The sequence below is a fragment of the Mobula birostris genome, chromosome 5 (assembly GCF_030028105.1).
Source record: "Mobula birostris isolate sMobBir1 chromosome 5, sMobBir1.hap1, whole genome shotgun sequence".
Taxonomy (NCBI): Eukaryota; Metazoa; Chordata; class Chondrichthyes; order Myliobatiformes; family Myliobatidae; genus Mobula; species Mobula birostris.
Window position 1 is genome coordinate 114,624,311 of NC_092374.1, and position 20,061 is coordinate 114,644,371.

The 20,061-nt window shown below is 38.6% G+C and overlaps 1 protein-coding gene across 6 annotated transcripts in view; it reads left to right on the forward strand.

Moving 5' to 3' along the window:
• Positions 1–20,061, forward strand: part of thsd7ba (thrombospondin, type I, domain containing 7Ba) — a 1,047,195-nt gene that overhangs the window by 876,722 nt on the left and 150,412 nt on the right. For all 6 annotated transcript variants that reach the window (XM_072258592.1, XM_072258590.1, XM_072258595.1 and 3 more), the window contains 2 exons: positions 10,462–10,610; positions 11,260–11,413. In XM_072258592.1, the coding sequence (XP_072114693.1) occupies positions 10,462–10,610; positions 11,260–11,413 (303 nt within the window). The remainder of the gene's footprint in view (positions 1–10,461; positions 10,611–11,259; positions 11,414–20,061) is intronic.

Sequence of the window (20,061 nt, forward strand, 5' to 3'; positions counted from 1 at the left end):
CCCCCTCGTACTCCATCTGTTATTTATTTTTATACACACATTCTTTCTCTCTCTCTCCTTTTTCTCCCTCTGTCCCTCTGACTATACCTCTTGCCCATCCTCTGGTTCCCCCCCCCCAGTCTTTCTCCCCGGACCTCCTGTCCCATGATCCTCTCATATCCCCTTTGCCAATCACCTGTCCAGCTCTTGGCTCCATCCCTCCCCCTCCTGTCTTCTCCTATCATTTTGGATCTCCTCCTCCCCCTCCCATTTTCAAATCTCTTACTAACTCTTCCTTTAGTTAGTCCTGACGAAGGGTCTCGACCTGAAACATTGACTGTACCTCTTCCTAGAGATGCTGCCTGGCCTGCTGCGTTCACCAGCAACTTTGATGTGTGAGGTTTGGCAAGTGCCTCTTCACCACATAGGGCGTAGCTACCCAGCAGTCAGCCAACTTATGCTTCCCAGGTAGCCCCAAATTCCTTATGAGGACTCAGTCTCCCGGCAGGAGTTGGGAGAACCTAGCCTTTTGATCATACCTCCTCTTATTTCCTTGGTTCTGCTTGGCAGCCACGACGTCAGATAATTCATAAGACTTTTTCGGCTCCCTTCTCATATCAGACACGAATTCCAGCTAGTTTCCCGATTAGTTTTTCTTCCTTAAGAGTTATCCCAAATAAACGGCTGCCCCAGTTAACCGGAATCGGCTATATGTCCATTGCTTTGCTGCAATTACGACTGTGCTTTAGTGACATTACCAATAAGAATGCTGTTGTGTGCTGGGGCAGCAGGCTGAGGGTAGCAGACACCAACAGAATCAACAAACTCATTTGTAAGGCCAGTGATGTTGTGGGGATGGAACTGGACTCTCTGACGGTGGTGTCTAAAAAGTGGATGCTGTCTAAGTTGCATGCCATCTTGGACAATGTCTCACATCCACTACTTAATGTACTGGTTGGGCACAGGAGTACATTCAGCCAGAGACTCATTCCACCGAGATGCAGCACAGAGCGTCATAGGAAGCCATTCCTGCCTGTGGCCATCAAACTTTACAACTCCTCCCTTGGAGGGTCAGACACCCTGAGCCAATAGGCTGGTCCTGGACTTATTTAATAATTTACTGGCATAATTTACATATTACTATTTAACTATTTATGGTTTTATTACCATTTATTATTTATGGTGCAACTGTAATGAAAACCAATTTCCCCTGGGATCAATGAAGTATGACTACTACTAAGACTACTTTAATAACCAGTGTGAAGGAATTCTAATTTCTATGTGCACATTGTATATCTCCATCTCTTTTGGAAGATAAAATTGTCAATTCTGCTAATGATAAACCCAAGAGATCCTTTAGATGCTGGAAATCCAGAGCAACACACCTAAGGTCCTGGACTTCAACATCAAAGAGGACCTATCTTGGATCCAACATTTTATGGCAGATACCATCTCATTGGCTCTTCACTCAGCCCTGGAACTCATCCGGGCATCAAAGGTGCATACATCAGGGTGTACTTTATTGACCACAGCTCAGCATTTAATCTCATCATCTTCCTAAAACTAGTCCATAAGATTCAAGAGGTTGGCCTCAATGCCTCCTTGAGTCATTGGATCCTCCATTTCCTCACTTGTAGACCCCATTTAGTTTAAATTGGTAGCAAAATGTCCTTCACGATCTCCATCAGCACAGGCGCACTACGAGTCTGTGTGCTTAGACACCCTCCACCCCCCCGGCTCTGCTCGCTTTACACCTATGACTGTGTGACTGAGTGCAGCTCCAATGCCATATTCAAGTTTGCTGATGACACCGCTGTCACAGGCTGAATCAAAAAAGGTGACAAATCAGCATATAGGGCAGAGATTGAAAATCTGACTGAGTGGTGCTACAACAAAAACCTCTTACTCAATGCAACAGGACCAAGGGGCAGATTATTGACTTCAACAGAAGGACGCCAGAGGTCCACGAGCCAGTCCTCATTAGAGGATCCGAGGTGGAGGGGGCCAACAACTTTAAATTCCTCAGTGTTGCTATTTCAGAGGACCTGTCCTGGGCCCAGCACATTTCAGCTATGAAGAAAGCACCACAGTGGCTACTCTCCCTTAGGAGTCTACATAGATTTGGCATGACATCTAAAATTTGGACAAACTTCTATAGATGTGTGGTGCAGTATATTGACTGGCTGCATCACAGCCTGGTATGGAAACAACAATGCTCTTGAATAAGGATTCCTATAAAGGTAGCGGATATGGCCCAGTCCACCACGGGTAAAACCCTCCTCACCATTGGGTACATCTACATGAAGTGTTGTTGTGGAAAAGCAGCACCCTACCACCCAGTTCATGCTCTGTTCTTGCTGCTGTCATCAGGAAGAAAGTACAGGAGCCTCAGGACTCACACCAGTAGGTTCAGGAACTCTAGCATGTTGTGCATGTTGCTTTGACCCCAGCATCTGCAGAGTATTTTGTGAGTAGGTTCAGGAACAGGTATTATCACTCAAACTTCAATATTTTCCAAACTGGTTGAGTGCCCAAGTTTTGTGGTCTTTCGTTGAATTTATTATTCTATTATGGATTTTTTGAGTATATCTGCAAGAAATGAATCTCAGGGTTGTAGTAGTCCAAATGAAGGGTCTCGACCCAAAATGTTAACTATACTCTTTTCCCTAGATGCTGCTTGGCTTGCTGAGTTCGTCCAGCATTTCAAACGTGTTGCTCAGCATTGTATATGGTGACATATATGTACATTGATAATGAATTTACTTAAAACTTTGAAAATCATTAGGAGTTTGAGGGGATTTGGTATGTAAGCAAAGACTCCATCTATTTTTACAGATACTGTATATTGTGGAGAGCATTCTAACTTGGTGCACCACAGTCTGGTATGAAGACTGCAATGCATATTATCACAAGAAGCTGCAGAATGCTGTAGACACAGCCAGCTCCATCAGAGGCACTGCCCTCAGCACTATTGACAACACCTTCAAAAGGTGTTTCAAGAATGACGCATCCATTATTAAGAACCTTCACCTTCTAAAGCATGTCCTCTTCTCATTACTACTATCAGGGAGGAAGTCAGGAGACTGAAGACCACACTCAGTATTTTGTCTTTCCTCCCTTCATCCCTTCCTCCCGTCTTCCCATCCTCCCTTCCTCCCTTCCTCCCTTCCTCCTTTCTGCCCTTCTTCCCTTCCTCCTTTCTGCCCTTCCTCCCTTCCCAGTGATAATAAACGTAATTTTCATTCAGTTTGTTGCCTCAAGTCACAACCCATTGTCTCCCCACATCCACACCTGTGTGAAAATAACACAAAAGGTTGACCTCATTGTGACTCTCTTCTTCATTCTCTCACCTCCCGTGATCAGGTTGAGCAGTAAGGGCTGCAGGGCATCCTCAGGTGGTGTACTCCAGTAGCCTCACACACCCAGTCTGATCAGATCTGATCGATGGCAAGGGTGAAGGTGGAGTTCTGCCAGCTGGGAGTCCCAGCAAAAGACATTTCAAACAGGTGGTAGTTTAGTTATTTGAAAAAAGTATACATATAAAAAGAAAAACATATAAAAGCAATAGATTTAATGAAATTACTAAAATGTAGTAAGTAAAATAGATAACTTCTCATTTTCCTTTTAACCGACTGGCCCAGGATCCCCATTGATGATACAAAAATACAAATCCACAGCTTTTTCAGTCTGCTCCATGATCTTATAAGGATGTTGCATCCTCAACACACACTGACCTTTGTGTCATCAACAAATTTAGCAAGCATTTCCTAGGTGACTTCATCTAAGTAAATTTAATAATATGAAAAATTTGGAAACCAGCTTTATACAATGAGTATACTGCTCATTGAACACGTCAACCAGCAAAACACTCATTTATGCCTATTTCCTGGCTAGCTAGATGATCTAAATCCACACCAGTATGTAACCACCTACATAACGAGCTTTAAAATTCTGCAATAATCTTTAAAGAATCCCTCCAGTAATGTTAGTGTATTTACCCCTTTATCCACTGCACATGCTGTTTCTTGAAACAGCACCAATAAATTGATCAAATATACTTCAAATTTCACAATTCCATCAAGCATTGCCTGGTTGTCCTAATCCAGACCAGCAATCAGAATCAGGTTTGTCATCACTGACATGTATCATGAAATTTGTTGTTTTCAGCAGCAGTACAGTGTAATGCACAACAATTGTTATAAGATGCAAGAGTAAATAAATAAAGAAAAAATATGAAAAATGAACTTGTGTTCATGGGCTGTTCAGAAAAATGATGGTGAAGAGGAAGAAGCTGTTTGTAAAGCAGTGAGTGTGAGTCTTCAGGCTTCTGTACCTCTTCTCCAATGACAGGACCATAAAGAGGGCATATCCAGGACAGTGAAGGTCTTGAATGAAAAATGCCACCTTCTTGAGGCACCACCTCTTGAAGATGTCCTTGGTACTGGGGAGGGTTGTGCCATGATGGAACAGGCTGTGTCTACAGTCCTCTGCAGCCTCTTGCAATCCTATGCACTGGATGCGCAATACCAGGCTATGATGCGACTAGTCAGAATGCTCTCCACCAGTAGAAATTTGCAAGAGTCTTTGGTGTCTTATCAAATCTCCTCAAACTCCAAATGTAACGGGACAAACTGATAGATATGACCCCTCATTCTGACAGTAGGGTGCATGTGCACATTTCCAGGCTCTCATTTTTCAAAATACCCAAACACAAGCTGCTCCTTCAGTCAGTAAGATTAAAGGCACTAATTTATTTTCCTTCTTAGGGTAGCTGTTAAGTTAAGCTCTTCATTAAAATACTCTGAAGTAAATGTTGGCTGTAGGCCCAGTGACATGCGTCTGCTTTTGGGTTTCTCGATGTTCTGGAGTGGTGATTATGGTGAAATAGTCAATGATGTTACTTGAATAATACATTTTTCCGTAAAATTAATTATACCACTGGAACCTGAAAAGATAAAACAATATGCTTTTCTACAAATAGGACATAAAGCATAATTTCCATTTTATTTCTCATCCCCAATTTTAATTATTTATATTCATATTTACCTCTACTGAGGAGACCAATATGCATGATTCTCATCAGTGAATTTAGCCACTTAAGTAGTTGAATAATAAAGTTCTATGAATACAAATGCAGATTGTATCTGTATATATCACATTTATATTTTGCACATTGTTTGTTTGTCTGTCTTTGTCATGTGTTGCTTTTTTCATTGATTCTACAGTGTTTTTACCTATTCTGAATACCTGTAAAAAATGAATCTCAGTGTAGTATATGGTGACAAATATGTACTTTGATAATAGATTTATTTTGAACTTTGATCAAGTTATATAGTTAATAAATTCCAGGTTTAATTTGTTGGTATTTCATGGTGACAAAGCACTACGAATCACCATTCACAATAAGTAGCCAGTAATTTGATAAATAATTAAGAAGTTCAAAGTACTGCTTCTTCATTTGATTTTTAAGTAATGGTCATAGTTATGTATGTATCTCACTGCTCTGAAATGGCTAGTGTTTTCTCCTTTTACAGGCAATAGACTATATATCTAGCCGATGAAGTTCACACAATTGAAGTTGCACATAGTACAAGAGCCATATACATAGTGAAGGCATTAAGTACTGCATAATGAGATGCTGCTTTCTGCAGTTACATAGTTGTGACTTTTCTAATATATTCATTCATGTAGTGGACTACATATTGAAAGAATTCTAATTTCAGGTTTAAATTATTTGAATGTAATTAGTTGCTCTGAAATCAAGTTTCATATACAGTATTCATGGAAATGTTGACATGTTGCATTCACTGAGATTTGAATCTTTTGAGTTTTGAGTTTGAATTTGGGGCTGTATGTGTGTCTTCAGTAATGTCATTTGAAATCTCCATCTCAATGTTGGTAAAATACTATGGATTGGACTTTCGCATGTGGTGCCATTCAAACCTCAGATTAGATTGCTCTTGGAAATAAACATTCATTTCCAGTTTCTTCATATAAAGTCTTAGCAAAAAGAAAGATCATTCCGTGGACAATGAAATATATGACATTCACACAGCTGCTTTTAGTTATGGTCTGGACAGAGCATTGAGCATATTAGAATGCTCCAGGCTCCTGGACTGTTATTGGCTTTAAATTAACATCACCAACAGAGACTTTGAAGAGACAGGAGTCATTTTCTCACTCTCTGTGAGTTTTGCATTGAATTGCTGTGGTTGTTTGGTTAAATAATTATAATTTCACTGAGTCAATAGATGCCATCTTTGACCCACCAGTAGAGCAAACCCCAGAAATATAAAATATTGAATCTATAAAAAAAAGAAATCATTTTAGAATTTCTAAACTTTATGATGCCCATAGTTTTAATCAAATCAATATTGTGAGATGTGAAATAATACATTTAAACATTTTGTTACAGGTATGTAAAATGCATAGTCAATGTATGAAACCAATATTATGTCCCTTAACAACAGTAATACATTCCATCAATTACCACTGTTGTGACAGCAAATTTGATAGTAGCCATTTGTAGCTTTTATGTGTAATTTTAAAGTACGTCTAGTAGTACTACATTGATGATTAGCTGCTGGATGATAGATATTGCGAGTAAACACCCCCACCAGCTTTCATTCTTCCTGTTAGTAGAACTGTTGATTCCAGGCATACCAAACTTCGTACCATGTCCAAAATGATTGAAGTTAATTGTCATTTCTCTGCCTCTAGAACGAATTATATTAACCCCTTCTGCCTACAAAAGCAAAATGTATAGAAATGTCAAAACAACATCTATATAACTCAAATAAGTTTTTATTATCAATACTCATTTTCAAAATATTTCTGTACTTTAACACTAAGTTATTAAATAGACACTCACTTAAGTGTTGATCTACTTAACAGAACCCTTCTTCCATTCATTCATGGACATTATGCATTGCTGGAAAACCCCAGCACTTATTGTTCACATACCTTATCGTTCCTAAACCAAGAGAGATTGCCAAGATTGGATACAATGGCATTTCTATCTCTGAAGAACTTCAGTGAACAAGAAACATTTTTACTGCAACTCAGTAGCTGAATGGAGCAATTTCCAAGACAACTTTTAATTTTCAAGATATAGGTAGGATTGGAAGAGATATTTCTAGTTTAATAATCTAAATCTCTGATTGCTGGCCCAGCAATTTAATATATACTTCTGGAGCTACTTGCTTTGTGATATTTATACCAATGACAAGGGAAAATCTGAAGTTGCTGGAAATCCAAACAACACACACAAAATGCTGGAGGAACTCAGCAGGCCAGGTAGCAACAATGGAAAAGAGTACAGTAGACGTTTTGGGCTGAGACACTTCATTAGGTATACATGAAATCTGTTTCCTACAATGTCAGAACATGATGCGTTTCTAGGATTCCAGCAGTGACCACTTTATGATTGACTTCAATCCTTAGGATCTGTTTTTACTATTAGCTTTCTTAGTCACATGCACTGTACATCAGAACATTGAGACAAGCAGTGAAATGCGTTGTTTTGTGTCAATGGCCAGCACTGCCTGAGGGTTTTACTAGGGGCAGCCCGCAAGTGTCACCAAGCTTCCAGTATGAATATAGCATGCCCACAACTTACTAGCCCTATCCCTGCCTGTATGTCTTTGGAATGCGAGAGGAAACTGGAGCACTTGGAGAAAGCCAAAGTGGTCACAAGTTGAATTTCAAACTCCTTACAGAAAATGTGAGAACCAAACCTTGATGGGTGATTTCTGGCACTGTAAAGCAATTGTACTAATCGGTACACAACTGTGCCGCCCATCCTTCTAGATGGCATATTCTTCTGGTTTTAGAATGAAATTATTTTTAAAAATATGCAGCATCTTAATTCAATTTTTTTTGATAATGCAGTTAGCCTAGATTCGTTATTAATAAAATAGATGCATGTATTTCGCTAAATTATTCATTGAAATATCATAACTAAGTAAATCACTTCATCTTCCTAAAAATTAATTGCTGATATGACTTTGTCTTATTACCTTTATTTAAACATTTGGCAAAAGGGTGCACTTGGAATTTCCTGATTGGAGTTTCAACAACCATCACCATGACAACCAATTACCCATCGTAGCTGTTAGCTTACCAGACAAGCTGTGAGTATGGCAGTGAGCATCAGTCTTGTATGTTACCAATCATGGCTCCAGATAGACAATTCTGATGCTGTAAGAAAACAAAAAGAATAAGGGGCCTTGATTTGAGAAAATTCCATTGCAGTCATTTTTCTTTTTGCCATGTATCTTCAACCTCAGATGTTAGCACAAAACCAAATGATATCCTGTTACAATAAAGTGAGCCCTCTTATTCTCCTAACAAATTCAATTATCTTGTTAGATGCTGAGGTTAATTCCGACAATATTAATCTAGAATACAGATAACGGTACCTGTGAGAGTATGTCCATGTAATCTTCACAGGAAGTAAACCTCTCAATTTGTTTTTATGCAAATAAATTAACCTGCTTAGTGAAATAATGGATGGAAATGTCATCTGGTGCATTCTATATAGCTATCATACATAATTTGTATTTATATCAGCATACAGTTTAGTGCTCCCTTGATAGTCATTGTTGAAACCTATAGTATGATAGCCTTTGTTTTTCATTGTATAATAAATGGTTAATGAACTTCTCAGCACTTTCAAGTTAGTTACATTCACTCTGCTTATAAGGGGTTTCAATGTTAGCATAACTAAAATGTGATTACTGCGTATGTTTTGGTATATGTCTTCAAGTTTCGCCCTGTTCTCTCGCTCAGCTTACAATAAATATGACATGACCTTATTGTGACACCATGATGAAATGGCGGAACAGACCCGATGGGCCAAATAGCCTAATTCTGCTCTTATATCTTATGATCTTATCAGTTGCAGTCAAGACTTATAATTTTAAAATATATTTATCACCACTGTCGATTAATGATTTTTATCAACTGTTCACCTTGACAGATGAAGGAAATACCTGTAGCTTTGCTGAAGAGTATCAACCAACTTGAAGTACTTTCTGTACATTTTGAGAAAGGAGATTAAACAAGACGCCTCTTCAATTAATTCTTGTTTTTACATTTTTACTTCAATACTAGGTTAGGATAAATGGAGAAAATGTTTCTCAATAGCTGATGTTCAAAGACTTGTGCATACACTTTATTTAGGGCAAATGATATAAGGGAATGAGAGATACAATAGTGAAACACCCTGCACAGCTGGAAATCTGAAAGAGAAATTCTAGGAACACATAGGAGATCAGTTAGATAACTGATCAGGTCTATGATCCTCCATCAAAAATCCAGTGCAACACACCACCAGGCAAGCACTCTGTTACTGTTTTACTTTTAGTAAGAGAATTCAAAGGAGAAAGTCAGATAACTCATCCTGTAATAAATTAAATATGTATTGTCTTCTAGTGACAAATTGACTCATTGAATGCCAGCTGTTGAGCTCAAATTAGGCAGAAAACTTAGCATTAAGGGAGTGCCTTAGATTCAGATGTGCTATCTCTGGCTGGGAGCTTAAACATTGACCATTTCCATCTGTTCTACTTGATTTGTTTTACAGAACACATGATGCTGTTTCAAGAGAGAGTATGAAATATCCTCCCTGTGCAATACTTTTTCCATAACACAACCATAAAATCGATCTTTACATCTTAATGCTTCCTCTGGTATTTTCCTTGGTGTAAAAGGGATGTTGGCTTTTCTTATGTGACAATGACTATTTTTCCCAAATATACCACATGCAGAAAACTTCGAGAAATTTCAAAGGAATACATTAAAAGCAATACATTGCTAATAACACAGTCTGCTCTTTCTGTCAATTATTCGTGCTTTTATGAGAATGAATGGAAATGAATAAGAAGAAAGTTGACTATTTCAAACTGAATAAGTAGGAAGCAACTGCAGTATTTTGATCATCATTAGTGATAAGCAAAATGCACAAATAACCTCTCACTTTTCATTTCTCTCTTTAATCCCAGGATTAAAACCTGATTTTTTAATAAGTATATTAATCACACCTGTATTAACTCACCATTTATAAATTTATGTCATTATAATTAAATTATACAATAGTTATGAGTAACAATAGTGAAAATTGTTACCCTGTGAACAAATATATTAAGAGATTTTATAAATTACCACTGATATTGTAGAGCACAAAGAGAAAACTGGTGCTTAATATTTGTTAGTTATCTGTGGCACAAAAGTAGTGGAAAATTAAATTTCTGAATTATGCAAAATAATCTTCATTTATACTTGTAGACTTTTCCAGATAATGATAATTGAATTCCTGTTGATTCCTTCAAATCTGACAGATCGGTGGATATTGTAAAAATCAAGTTTTGTAAAAGTCTAAAAAAATGTAAAAGATCAGACATGATCTTATCGAATGGCAGAACTGCTAAGTAGCTTATGCTGGCTCCTATTTCTCATATTCTGATATGTTTATATTCTCAGGTGTACGACAGAATTCCCTGTTATGGAGATTGTAGTAAACATAGCTGGGAAACTGAACCATGGTCAGTTTGCAGAATCAATAACAGTGAGTCAATACACAGCGAGTCAATACACAGCTGTGGAGAAGGTGTACAGACAAGAAAAGTGAGGTGAGTAAAAGGAAGTTCAATATAAGAAGTTCCAAGTATACTTCAATATTCAGGAGTTTGGCTCATTTCATCCTTTTTAAGATCTTATCAGAGATATGGGAGAGGGTAAGTTTGTGGAGTGGTCGTGAAACCAAGAAAAAAGTGATCCTATATTGAATACAACTAAGGTTTGACAGGACCTGATTGTCATATTTTTGTTGGCCACCCAAATTAAGAGGGCAGCTTTTGGGTCGTTATCCATATGGCACTAGCCTGTAATCAAGGAGTACAGTTTAGAAGGAGGATAAATTGTAGAAGGGAGGTATTGGAGACAGATTGAAAGCTAGACAAGTGCAGGTGGTCGGGATTGAAAAAAAAATCGAGATTCAAAGTGGTAGAGATATTGGAGCTGAGGTCAGGTTAGAGTTAGCTAAAATTATGAATTCCTCTACTCCTTATTCATTTTTGAAAATCCGTGAAAGCTATTCCTTAAAAGTAAAATTTCTCTGTGTGCTATTCATCCTTAAAATAATGTGCAATGAAGGTTTGCCATATTAGAAAGATAATATAGCTAACTGTATAGAGACAAAGAAATTGATCTCACATTCTCCACTAGTTAGAATGCTTCAGCTATTTTTGATATTAATACAAATTTCTTTTATCTCCCTAGATGTGTGCGTAACACAGTTGATGGGCCTGGACAGATTGTGGAAGAGGCGCTGTGTGATTACAGTGAAAAGCCTATTGGAGTCCATCAGTGTTCCATTTACTGTCCAGGTGACTGTGTTATGTCTGACTGGGGCCAATGGAGTTTATGTCCAAAAGTGGGTATTTTGTTCTAAGCATCTGATAAATTCAGAAAATGTAAGATCTTAGATATGGCTGCCATTCAGACTGCACAAGGAATCACTTAGACTGGTGTGTAGGGAACAGTTACTCATGTTGTGTGCCCAAGATCATTGACTTAATCCAATAATGCTTACCTTGAAAACAGGACTATATGTACTACAGACACTTGCAAACAACTATGTGCCACTATAAGACATGGATTTTAAATATCAGATCAAATCCAAATCAAATTAAAAGTTCTAAATTGTGCAGATTATTTCCCTATTTTCACCAAGGTAGTTTAATATTTCAGATTATTTATCAGTTTGCATGTGACAATTTAAAATTAATTAATAAGAAGGGTCCGTTTTGATGATAGGTGTGTGAAATCTGCTTGAATTAATGAAGTTAATATGTGGTGTGGTGCCTGTGGTTGAATGTTTCTCTCACTCTTTAGTTAGAAATGGAGATAATAGCGCTTGGGGGAACTGTACCTTTTAAGTCATTCATTTATATCTACTTAAGTTAGACTTTGAAACAGCATGATTGCTTTGTAACTTCACACCACTGAAGTTTATTTTTAATATTTAAGTTCAGCTCTGGAATTGGCTGTGAATCTGAGGTGAAAAGCCACATTCTGCAGTATGAGTAGATTGAGGTGAAACCTCAATTTTTCTTTGATTTGTGAATAAATACAATTCAAAACTATCTTATTTTTATTTTTAAGAATTGCCATTTAGGGCCTTGCTAAAATTGAGTAAAATTAATTGGTGGATGACCCTGACGAGCTGTAATTTTATATGGATTTGAAGGCTAGTTAACACTGAAACATCTCATTAAATAAGGTCCTATTTCATTCTTCCATGTTGTAATGGTAGCTGGAAGCAAAAAGAAATATGATAATATATTGTGAGCAGCTAACTGGCTGTTTTAAGCACTGTTGAATTTGATTGCCTTCTTACTATCTGTTTATCATTTGTGGCATCTCACAGAATAACAGTTAACTATAGAAGTCTGTTGACTGTTAATGATCCCTATCTGCCTTCATGTATTAACCTTCATCAGGGAGGGCAGTCACTACTATCTCAATATTCCTGTAGTCACATGTAAAGTTAGATCATGATTCTACACAGTGATCTGCTCAAAATCTCATATGGAGATCTTCCAAATTTTAGGTAATTATTTTGCAATTAATTCACTTCTCCAACAGTTTGTTGTTTAATGATGCCTAATGCAAAAAGCAAAATATAGTACTAATTATACACACATGACTAAACTGAATATGAATCAAACATGAGTTTACAGCAGTTTATTACTAGATGTGCTTTTCCATAAAGGAAACATAGCAGAACAACCATTATATACTGTAGATGTATTAATCTCTTATCTAAATGAGAGATTTTGTTGACTGTTCTGATATCTTCAAAAAAATAACAGAAAAACTAGGTACGTAAAATGAGTTCATCTTCATGCTGTGAATTCTCATCAGCTCACTTCTTACCAGACCTGGCCCACTACCTGGAATTACCTGGTTTCCTTTGTTTGTGTTCAAGTGGACTAAGGATGGATGGCTGATACTGCTGGGTCTCAAATTGAGCAGGAAAGCCTCAGCAGGGATAGATTTTCGCGTGATAAATCTGGAAGCAGCAGAGCATTGGTTTCTATCGAAGAAGTTAGATTTTTTTAAGATTCATTTCATAATTTATTTTTTTTTAATTTTATTTTTATTTGGATAAGGAATTCACAAATATCATGTACTTTTTTCACACATATAACCTTTTCCATTTTTTTATATGTATAAAACTACAATTATTTATACATTCTTAAGTACACATTGAGATGATATAAAAGGAAAATAAACATTTAAATAGATAATTATGTACTGTGGTAAATCTAACCTATTAGGCTAAGTAATGGAATTAGTTGTTAAGAAAAATGGTAATAATAGTTTCCATACGATAAATATCAAGTGTGCTTAAAAATAATTAACATTTTGAAAAAATTAATTAGATTAACATACCTAACCATTAAAGGCATTAAACTAAAGTAGAATATTGTTGTAAAATCTCAGTCCTATTAAGAACATAAGAAATAGGAGCAGGAGTCGACCATCTGGCCTGTTGAGCCTGCTTAGCCAGTCACTAAGGTCATGGCTGATCTGACCATGGACTCATCTGCACCTATTTTCCTCTTCCTCATAACCCTTAATACCCCTACTATACAAAAATCTACCCAACCTTGTCTTAAATATATTTACTGAAGTAACCTCCACTGCTTCATTGGGTAGGGAATTCCACAGGTTCACCACCCTCTGGGAAAAGCAGTTCCTTCTCATCTCAGTCCTAAATTTACTCCCCTGAATCTTGAAGCTATGTCCCCTAGTTCTAGTCTCTCCTACCAGAGGAAACAACTTTCCTTCCCCTATCTATCTTTTCCATAATTTTATGTTTCTATAAGATCTCTTCTTATCTTTCTGAGTACGGTCCCAGCTGAATCAAAATCTCCTCATAGTATAACCCTCTCATCTCTGGAATCAACCTGGTGAACCTCCTCTGCACCACCTCCAAAGCCAGTGTATCCTTCCTTAAGTAAGTAGATCAGAACTGCACTCAGTACTCCAGATGCAGCCTCACCAGTACGCTGTACAGTTGCAGCATAACTTCCTTGCTCTTAAATTCAATCCCTCTTGCAATGAAGACCAACATTCCATTTGCCTTTTTGATAGCCTGCTGCACTTGAAAACCAACCTCTTGCGATTCATGTACAAGCACTCCTAAGTCTCTCTTCACAGCAGCATACTGCAACCTTTCACCATTTAAATAATAATCTGATCTTCCATTTTTCCTTCCAAAGTAGAAGACCTTGCATTTACCAACATTGTACTCCATCTGCCAAACCCTTGCTCACTCATGTAACCAGAGAAGCACCCATATCCCAACTCTCTGCTTTCTATAGGTTAACCAATCCTCTAGCCATACTAATACATCACACACAACTCCATGCATCCTTATCTTATGGATAAGTCTTTTATGTGGCACCTTATCGAATGTGTTCTAGAAATCTAAGTAAATAACATTCATCTGTTCCCCTTTATCCACTGTGTTTGTTATATCCTCAAAGATCTCCAGTAAGTTTGTCAAACAGGTCCTCCCTTTGCTGAATCCATGCTGCGTCCATTTCTTTCCAGATGCCTCACTATTTCTTCTTTAATGATAGCTTCAAGCATTTTCCCAACTACAGATGTTAAACTAACTGTCCTATAGTTACCTGCCTTTTGCCTACATCCTTTTTTGAACAATGGTGTGACATTCACCTTCTTCCAATCCGTCAGGGCCTGCCCAGAGTCCAGAGAATTTTGGTAAATTATCACCAAAGTTACTACCATAACCTCTGCCATTTCTTTCAGTACTCTGGGATGCATTCCATAGATTCAGGGGACTTGTCTTTCTTTAGGCCCACAGGTTTGCTCAGCACCAACTCTTTAGTGATAGCTATGGTATTGAGGTCTTCATCTCCCATTATATCCATATCATCTCTCTTTGGCATGTTAGACGTGTCCTCCACCATGAAGACCAACACAAAATAGTCATTCAAAGTCTCGGCCATTTCTTCATTACCCAATATCAATTCCCCCTTCTCGTCTTCCAAAGGACCTACATTCACTTTGACCATTCTTTTCTGCTTAATATAATTATATAAACTTTTACTATCCCCTTTTATATTTTGTGCCAGTTTGTTTTCATAATCCATCTTTCCATTCTTTATTGCTGGCTTAGTGGTTCTTTGTTGCTTTTCTAGTTTCCGACTACTCTTGGTGACTTTGTACACATGACTTTTTAGTTTGATGCCTTCCTTTATTTCCTTAATTATCCATGGCTGATTCTCCCCACCCTTACTGTCCGTGCTTTTAACTGAAATATACTTTTTTTGAGCATCGTGAAAAATCTGTTTGAAAGTCTTCCGCTGTTCCTCAACCATCTCGCCATATAGCCTGTGTTCCCAGTCTACCCTATTCAACTCCTCCCTCATTCCATTGTAGTCTCCCTTGTTTAGGCATAATACACTAGTTTTAGATCATACTATTGCACCCTCCATTTGTATGAGAAATTCAATCATACTGTGATCATTCTTTCTAAGAGGATCCCTAATTACAAGATTGCTAATTTTACCTGCCTCATTGCACAGGACCAGATCCAAGATGACATGTTCCCTTGTAAGTTCAGTAACATGCTGTTCAAGAAAGCTATCACATATGCATTCTATGAGGTCCTCCTCAAGGGTGCCTGGAACAATTTGTTCACCCAATCTATGTGCAAGTTAAAGTCCCATAGGTTAACTGCTGTTCCATTTTTACATGCCTCAGATATTTCTCGGTTTATTGCCTGTGCCGCTATAATGTTATTATTTGGTAGCCTATAGACAACACCTACCAGTGATTTTTTCTCTTTACTATTCCTAATCTCCACCCAGATGGATTCAACATTCTGCTCCTTAGATCTTAACTAGTCCCTCTCCCTGATCTCATCCTTAATTAAAAGAACCACCCCACCTCCCCTACCTTCCTGCCTATCCTTCTATATTCCCTGATATACTTGGATATTTAATTCTCCACACTGCTACCTCATTTCTGTAATGGCCACTATATCATACCCCTTTATACTGATTTTGCGCCACAAGTTCACTAACTTTGTTATTAATACTATGGTCATTTACATAAAGTGCCTTTAAAATCTAGTCATCTATGTTTACTTATGCACTTGACTTTTCTGCACTCCAGCCTAACTTTTGCCTTTACTTATCTTTATCCACACTTTTCTCTTGTACTTTATCCATACTTCTCCAATCTGTTGAATCCATCCTGCTGCTATATTAGTTTAAAGCCCTATCCGGAAACCTAGTTATGCAATTTGCCAGGATCTAGATCCCATCACGGTTCAGGTACCATCTGTTCAAGTGAAACACCTCCCTCTTTCCCCAATACTGGTGGCAATTTCCCATGAATTCAAACCAACTTCTTCCACACCAATCCTTGAGCCATACATTTAACTCCCTAATCTTCTTAACCCTGTGTCAATTTGCACGTGGCTCAGGTAGTAATTGAGAGATTACTACTTTGTTGGTCCTGCTTTTTAATTTAGTTCTTAGCTGGTCAATTCCCACAGCAGAACCTCTTTCCTCATTCTACCTATGTCATTGGTACCCACATGGACCACAGCAACCAGATCTTTCCCCTCCCACTGCAGATTCCTCTGCAGGTTAGATAAGATGTCCTGAACGCGGGCACCAGGCAGGCAACACAGCCCTCGGGATGCTCTATCCCTGGGACAGAGAACTTCGTCTATTTCCCTGACCATACTATTCATCACTGAGAAATCACTTTGAAATAAATAGTACCTTCTATTCTATGTATATGGCAAGACTAGGCTATGCTGTTCCACTCCATCTGGAATGAAGCTGTGCAGTATAGTGGCAGATGTGGCAGCTGTCCCTCGGCATGTTCAGGTCTACATATGTTAAATAGTGTCTTATTATTTTTCTTGAAACCAATAGGGCTGTTACTACTCATATGGCCAGCTGAATACCCTTTGCTACTGTCAGCCTCAACCTTTAGGATCCAGCCAGCTAGGCTGAACTTCCAGGAAAAGTTGGGCACACAAAACTTTAACAATGCTAAATTTGAAGATTTTTTATCATCTCTCCCAAAGTACTATACAAATTAAAAAGTCATGAAATTATGCAAATGATACAATCTTCTAATATATGTGGACTGCATTCATTTCTCTTAGTTACTCCCCACAGCCATTTACCTGCTCCAAAGTGTGGATAGCAAGATTTTATTACAACAAATCTTAAATCAAAATTCAGTTTATGCATTAAATTCTATTATATTTTCACACTTAGGCTATTGGGGTAAAATTTGTAGCTGATAAGAATATCCGCATTGATGCATAGAGGGATCTTGGGGTGCAAGTCCATAGTCCAAGAGACAACACACATGTATGTATGTGTATGTGTATGCTTGCCTTTATCAGTCAAGCATTGAATATAAAAGTCAGCAATTCACATTGCAAAAGACAACATTGTTCAGGCCACATTGGAGTATTGTGTGCAGTTCTGGTCGTGATACTATTAGATGAATGTGGAGGCTTTGGAGTGGCGCAGATTTTCACTGTTTCAGAAGGATGGTGCCAATAAGGGGTGACTCATAGTCTGCAACTCCAATAGGAATCATCAAATATTCCCATTCAGGAAATATTTCTACTACAGCTGAAATCCACAGTCACGGCCATGGGTACTTCAGTAAGCAACATCATTTTAAACCGTTTAAAAAAATCTTTGGACACTAAAATTGACAAATCCCAGACTACAGACTTGAGTCATGAGTGCAGTTTCCCTTGAAGGAAAAAAGGAAACAAAGAAATCATGCTGATCTGCAAGTAGGATTGAAACACAAAAGCTTTAGACTCCCACTACCAACTATCCTTCTGGCAAATGTACAGTAACTGGAAAATTGCTGTACCAGAGGGACATCAGGGACTGTTAAGCACTTTGCTTCACTCAAACATGGCTATCCCCCATCATTTCAGATGCAGCCCAGCACCTTGATGGCTTCAACATTCACTGTAAGGACAGGACAGAAGGTGGAGTGTGCTTTACGATTAACTCATTGTGGTGCACAGATATGGCAGTCCTGCCTCAGACCTGCTCGCACAACCTGGATCATCAGGTGGTCAAATGTTGTCCTTTTTACCTGCCGAGGGAGATTTCCACCATCATCCTGGCTGTGGTGTACATTCCAGCTCAGACCAACGGCAGCCAGACACTGGAGGACCTAAGTGCTGTAATCTCCAGGCACGAAACAGTGCAACCTGATGTCTTCCCTATCACTGCAAGTGATTTCAACCAGGCCTGCTTGAACAAGTTTCTGAACAACTACCACCAACATATCACCTATGGAACCAGAGGAGCCAATGTACTTGACCACTGTTCTACCTCGGCTTACTGTGCCATCCCACACCCACACTTCGGAAGGTCTGATCGCCTGGCTGTACTTCTACTTCCAGCATATAGGCAGAGACTAAAGGCTGCAGCACCAGTTGTGAGGACCAAGAAGGTATGGTCAAGGGAGGTAGGGAAGCTTATAGGACTGCTTTGAGCTGGTGGACAATATTTAGGGACTAATCTTCGAATCTGAATGAACATGCCACGTTGTCACCGACTTCATCAAAAGTTGTGTAGATGAGTGTGTGCCTTTGAGAACATACCCGATATGCCCAAATCAAAAGCTGTGGATGACCCTGGAGATTCATAGCCTGCTGAGGGTTAGATCTGTGGCATTCAACACGGAAGAAGTCTATACAAGAAGTCTAGGTACTACCTACAGAAGACAACTTTAAGAGTGGAAAATATTTCCAGTTGAGGATAGAGATAGAATCAGATACACGCCAGCTCTGACAGGTTTTCCTGCAAAGTGAAACCTAACATGACTGGCAGTGATGCCTGACTCCCAGAAGAGCTCAAAGCCTTTGATGCACACTTTGAAGGGGAGAATAAAACCACATCTATGTGCATCCCTGCAGCTTCCAGTGACCCTGTGACCTCAGTCTTGGTGGCAGACATCAGAACATCTTGCAAGAGGGTGAACCCTCACAAGGTGTCAGACCCTTGAGCAGCATGTTATTGCATTTGTTACATTGATAGCTAGGAGGGCAGTTTTGATGAAGTGGAAGGATACATCAGCTCCCACTTTGTCACAATGGTTCTCTCAAATGATGCTATGTCATAGTTTGGAGAAAATTGGAAGTTGAACCTTTGAACCTATGTTTGATTTTGAGAAAAGATGGGATTCATTTGCTTATTATTATCACTTGAGATTTCCTGCATGATCTAATTGTAAATTTTTGGTACATTTCTTTTCTTTCTGGTGGTCTGATGATTATCCTTAGAAGCTTTTTCTATGACGCATACAAACACCGAATGGGGTTTTTCCCCCACTTCTTCTTGCTTAGTAGGGATTTTTTATCACCAAAATTTTTTCAATTTTTAAAATAATGTTTTTTTCTTGAGACAATGTAAGTGTTGCTTACTTCGATGTGCTCGTGTTAATTTTGGATTATAATAATAAAACGATTTGAAAAGAAGAAAGGTGTCAGGCCCTGATGGTGTACATGGTAGGGCTCTGAAAACGTGCAAACAACTGGCGGGAGTGTTCAAGGATATCCTTAACCTCCCACAGTCTCTTGCAGTCAGAAGTTCCCACCTATTTCAAAAGGATGACAGTCATACCAGTGGCAAAGAAGAGCAGGGAGAGCTTCCTCAATAACTGTTGCCCAGTGGCACTCATATCTAATGTGATGAAGTGCTTTGATAGATTGGTCATGGCTAGAATCAACTGCTGCCTAGGCAAGGACCTGGATGCGCTAGAACTGGCCTATCTCCACAATAGGTCTACAATGGATGCTGTCTCGTTGGCTTTCCACTTGGCCTTGGAATACCTGGACAGTAGCAATACCTACATCAGGCTGCTGTTTACTGATTACAGCTGTGCTCAATGCAATCATATCCTCAGTCCAAATGAAAACTTTCCAAAACCTGGGTCTCTGCGCCTCTCTCGGAAACTGCATCCTTGACTTCCTCCTCGGGA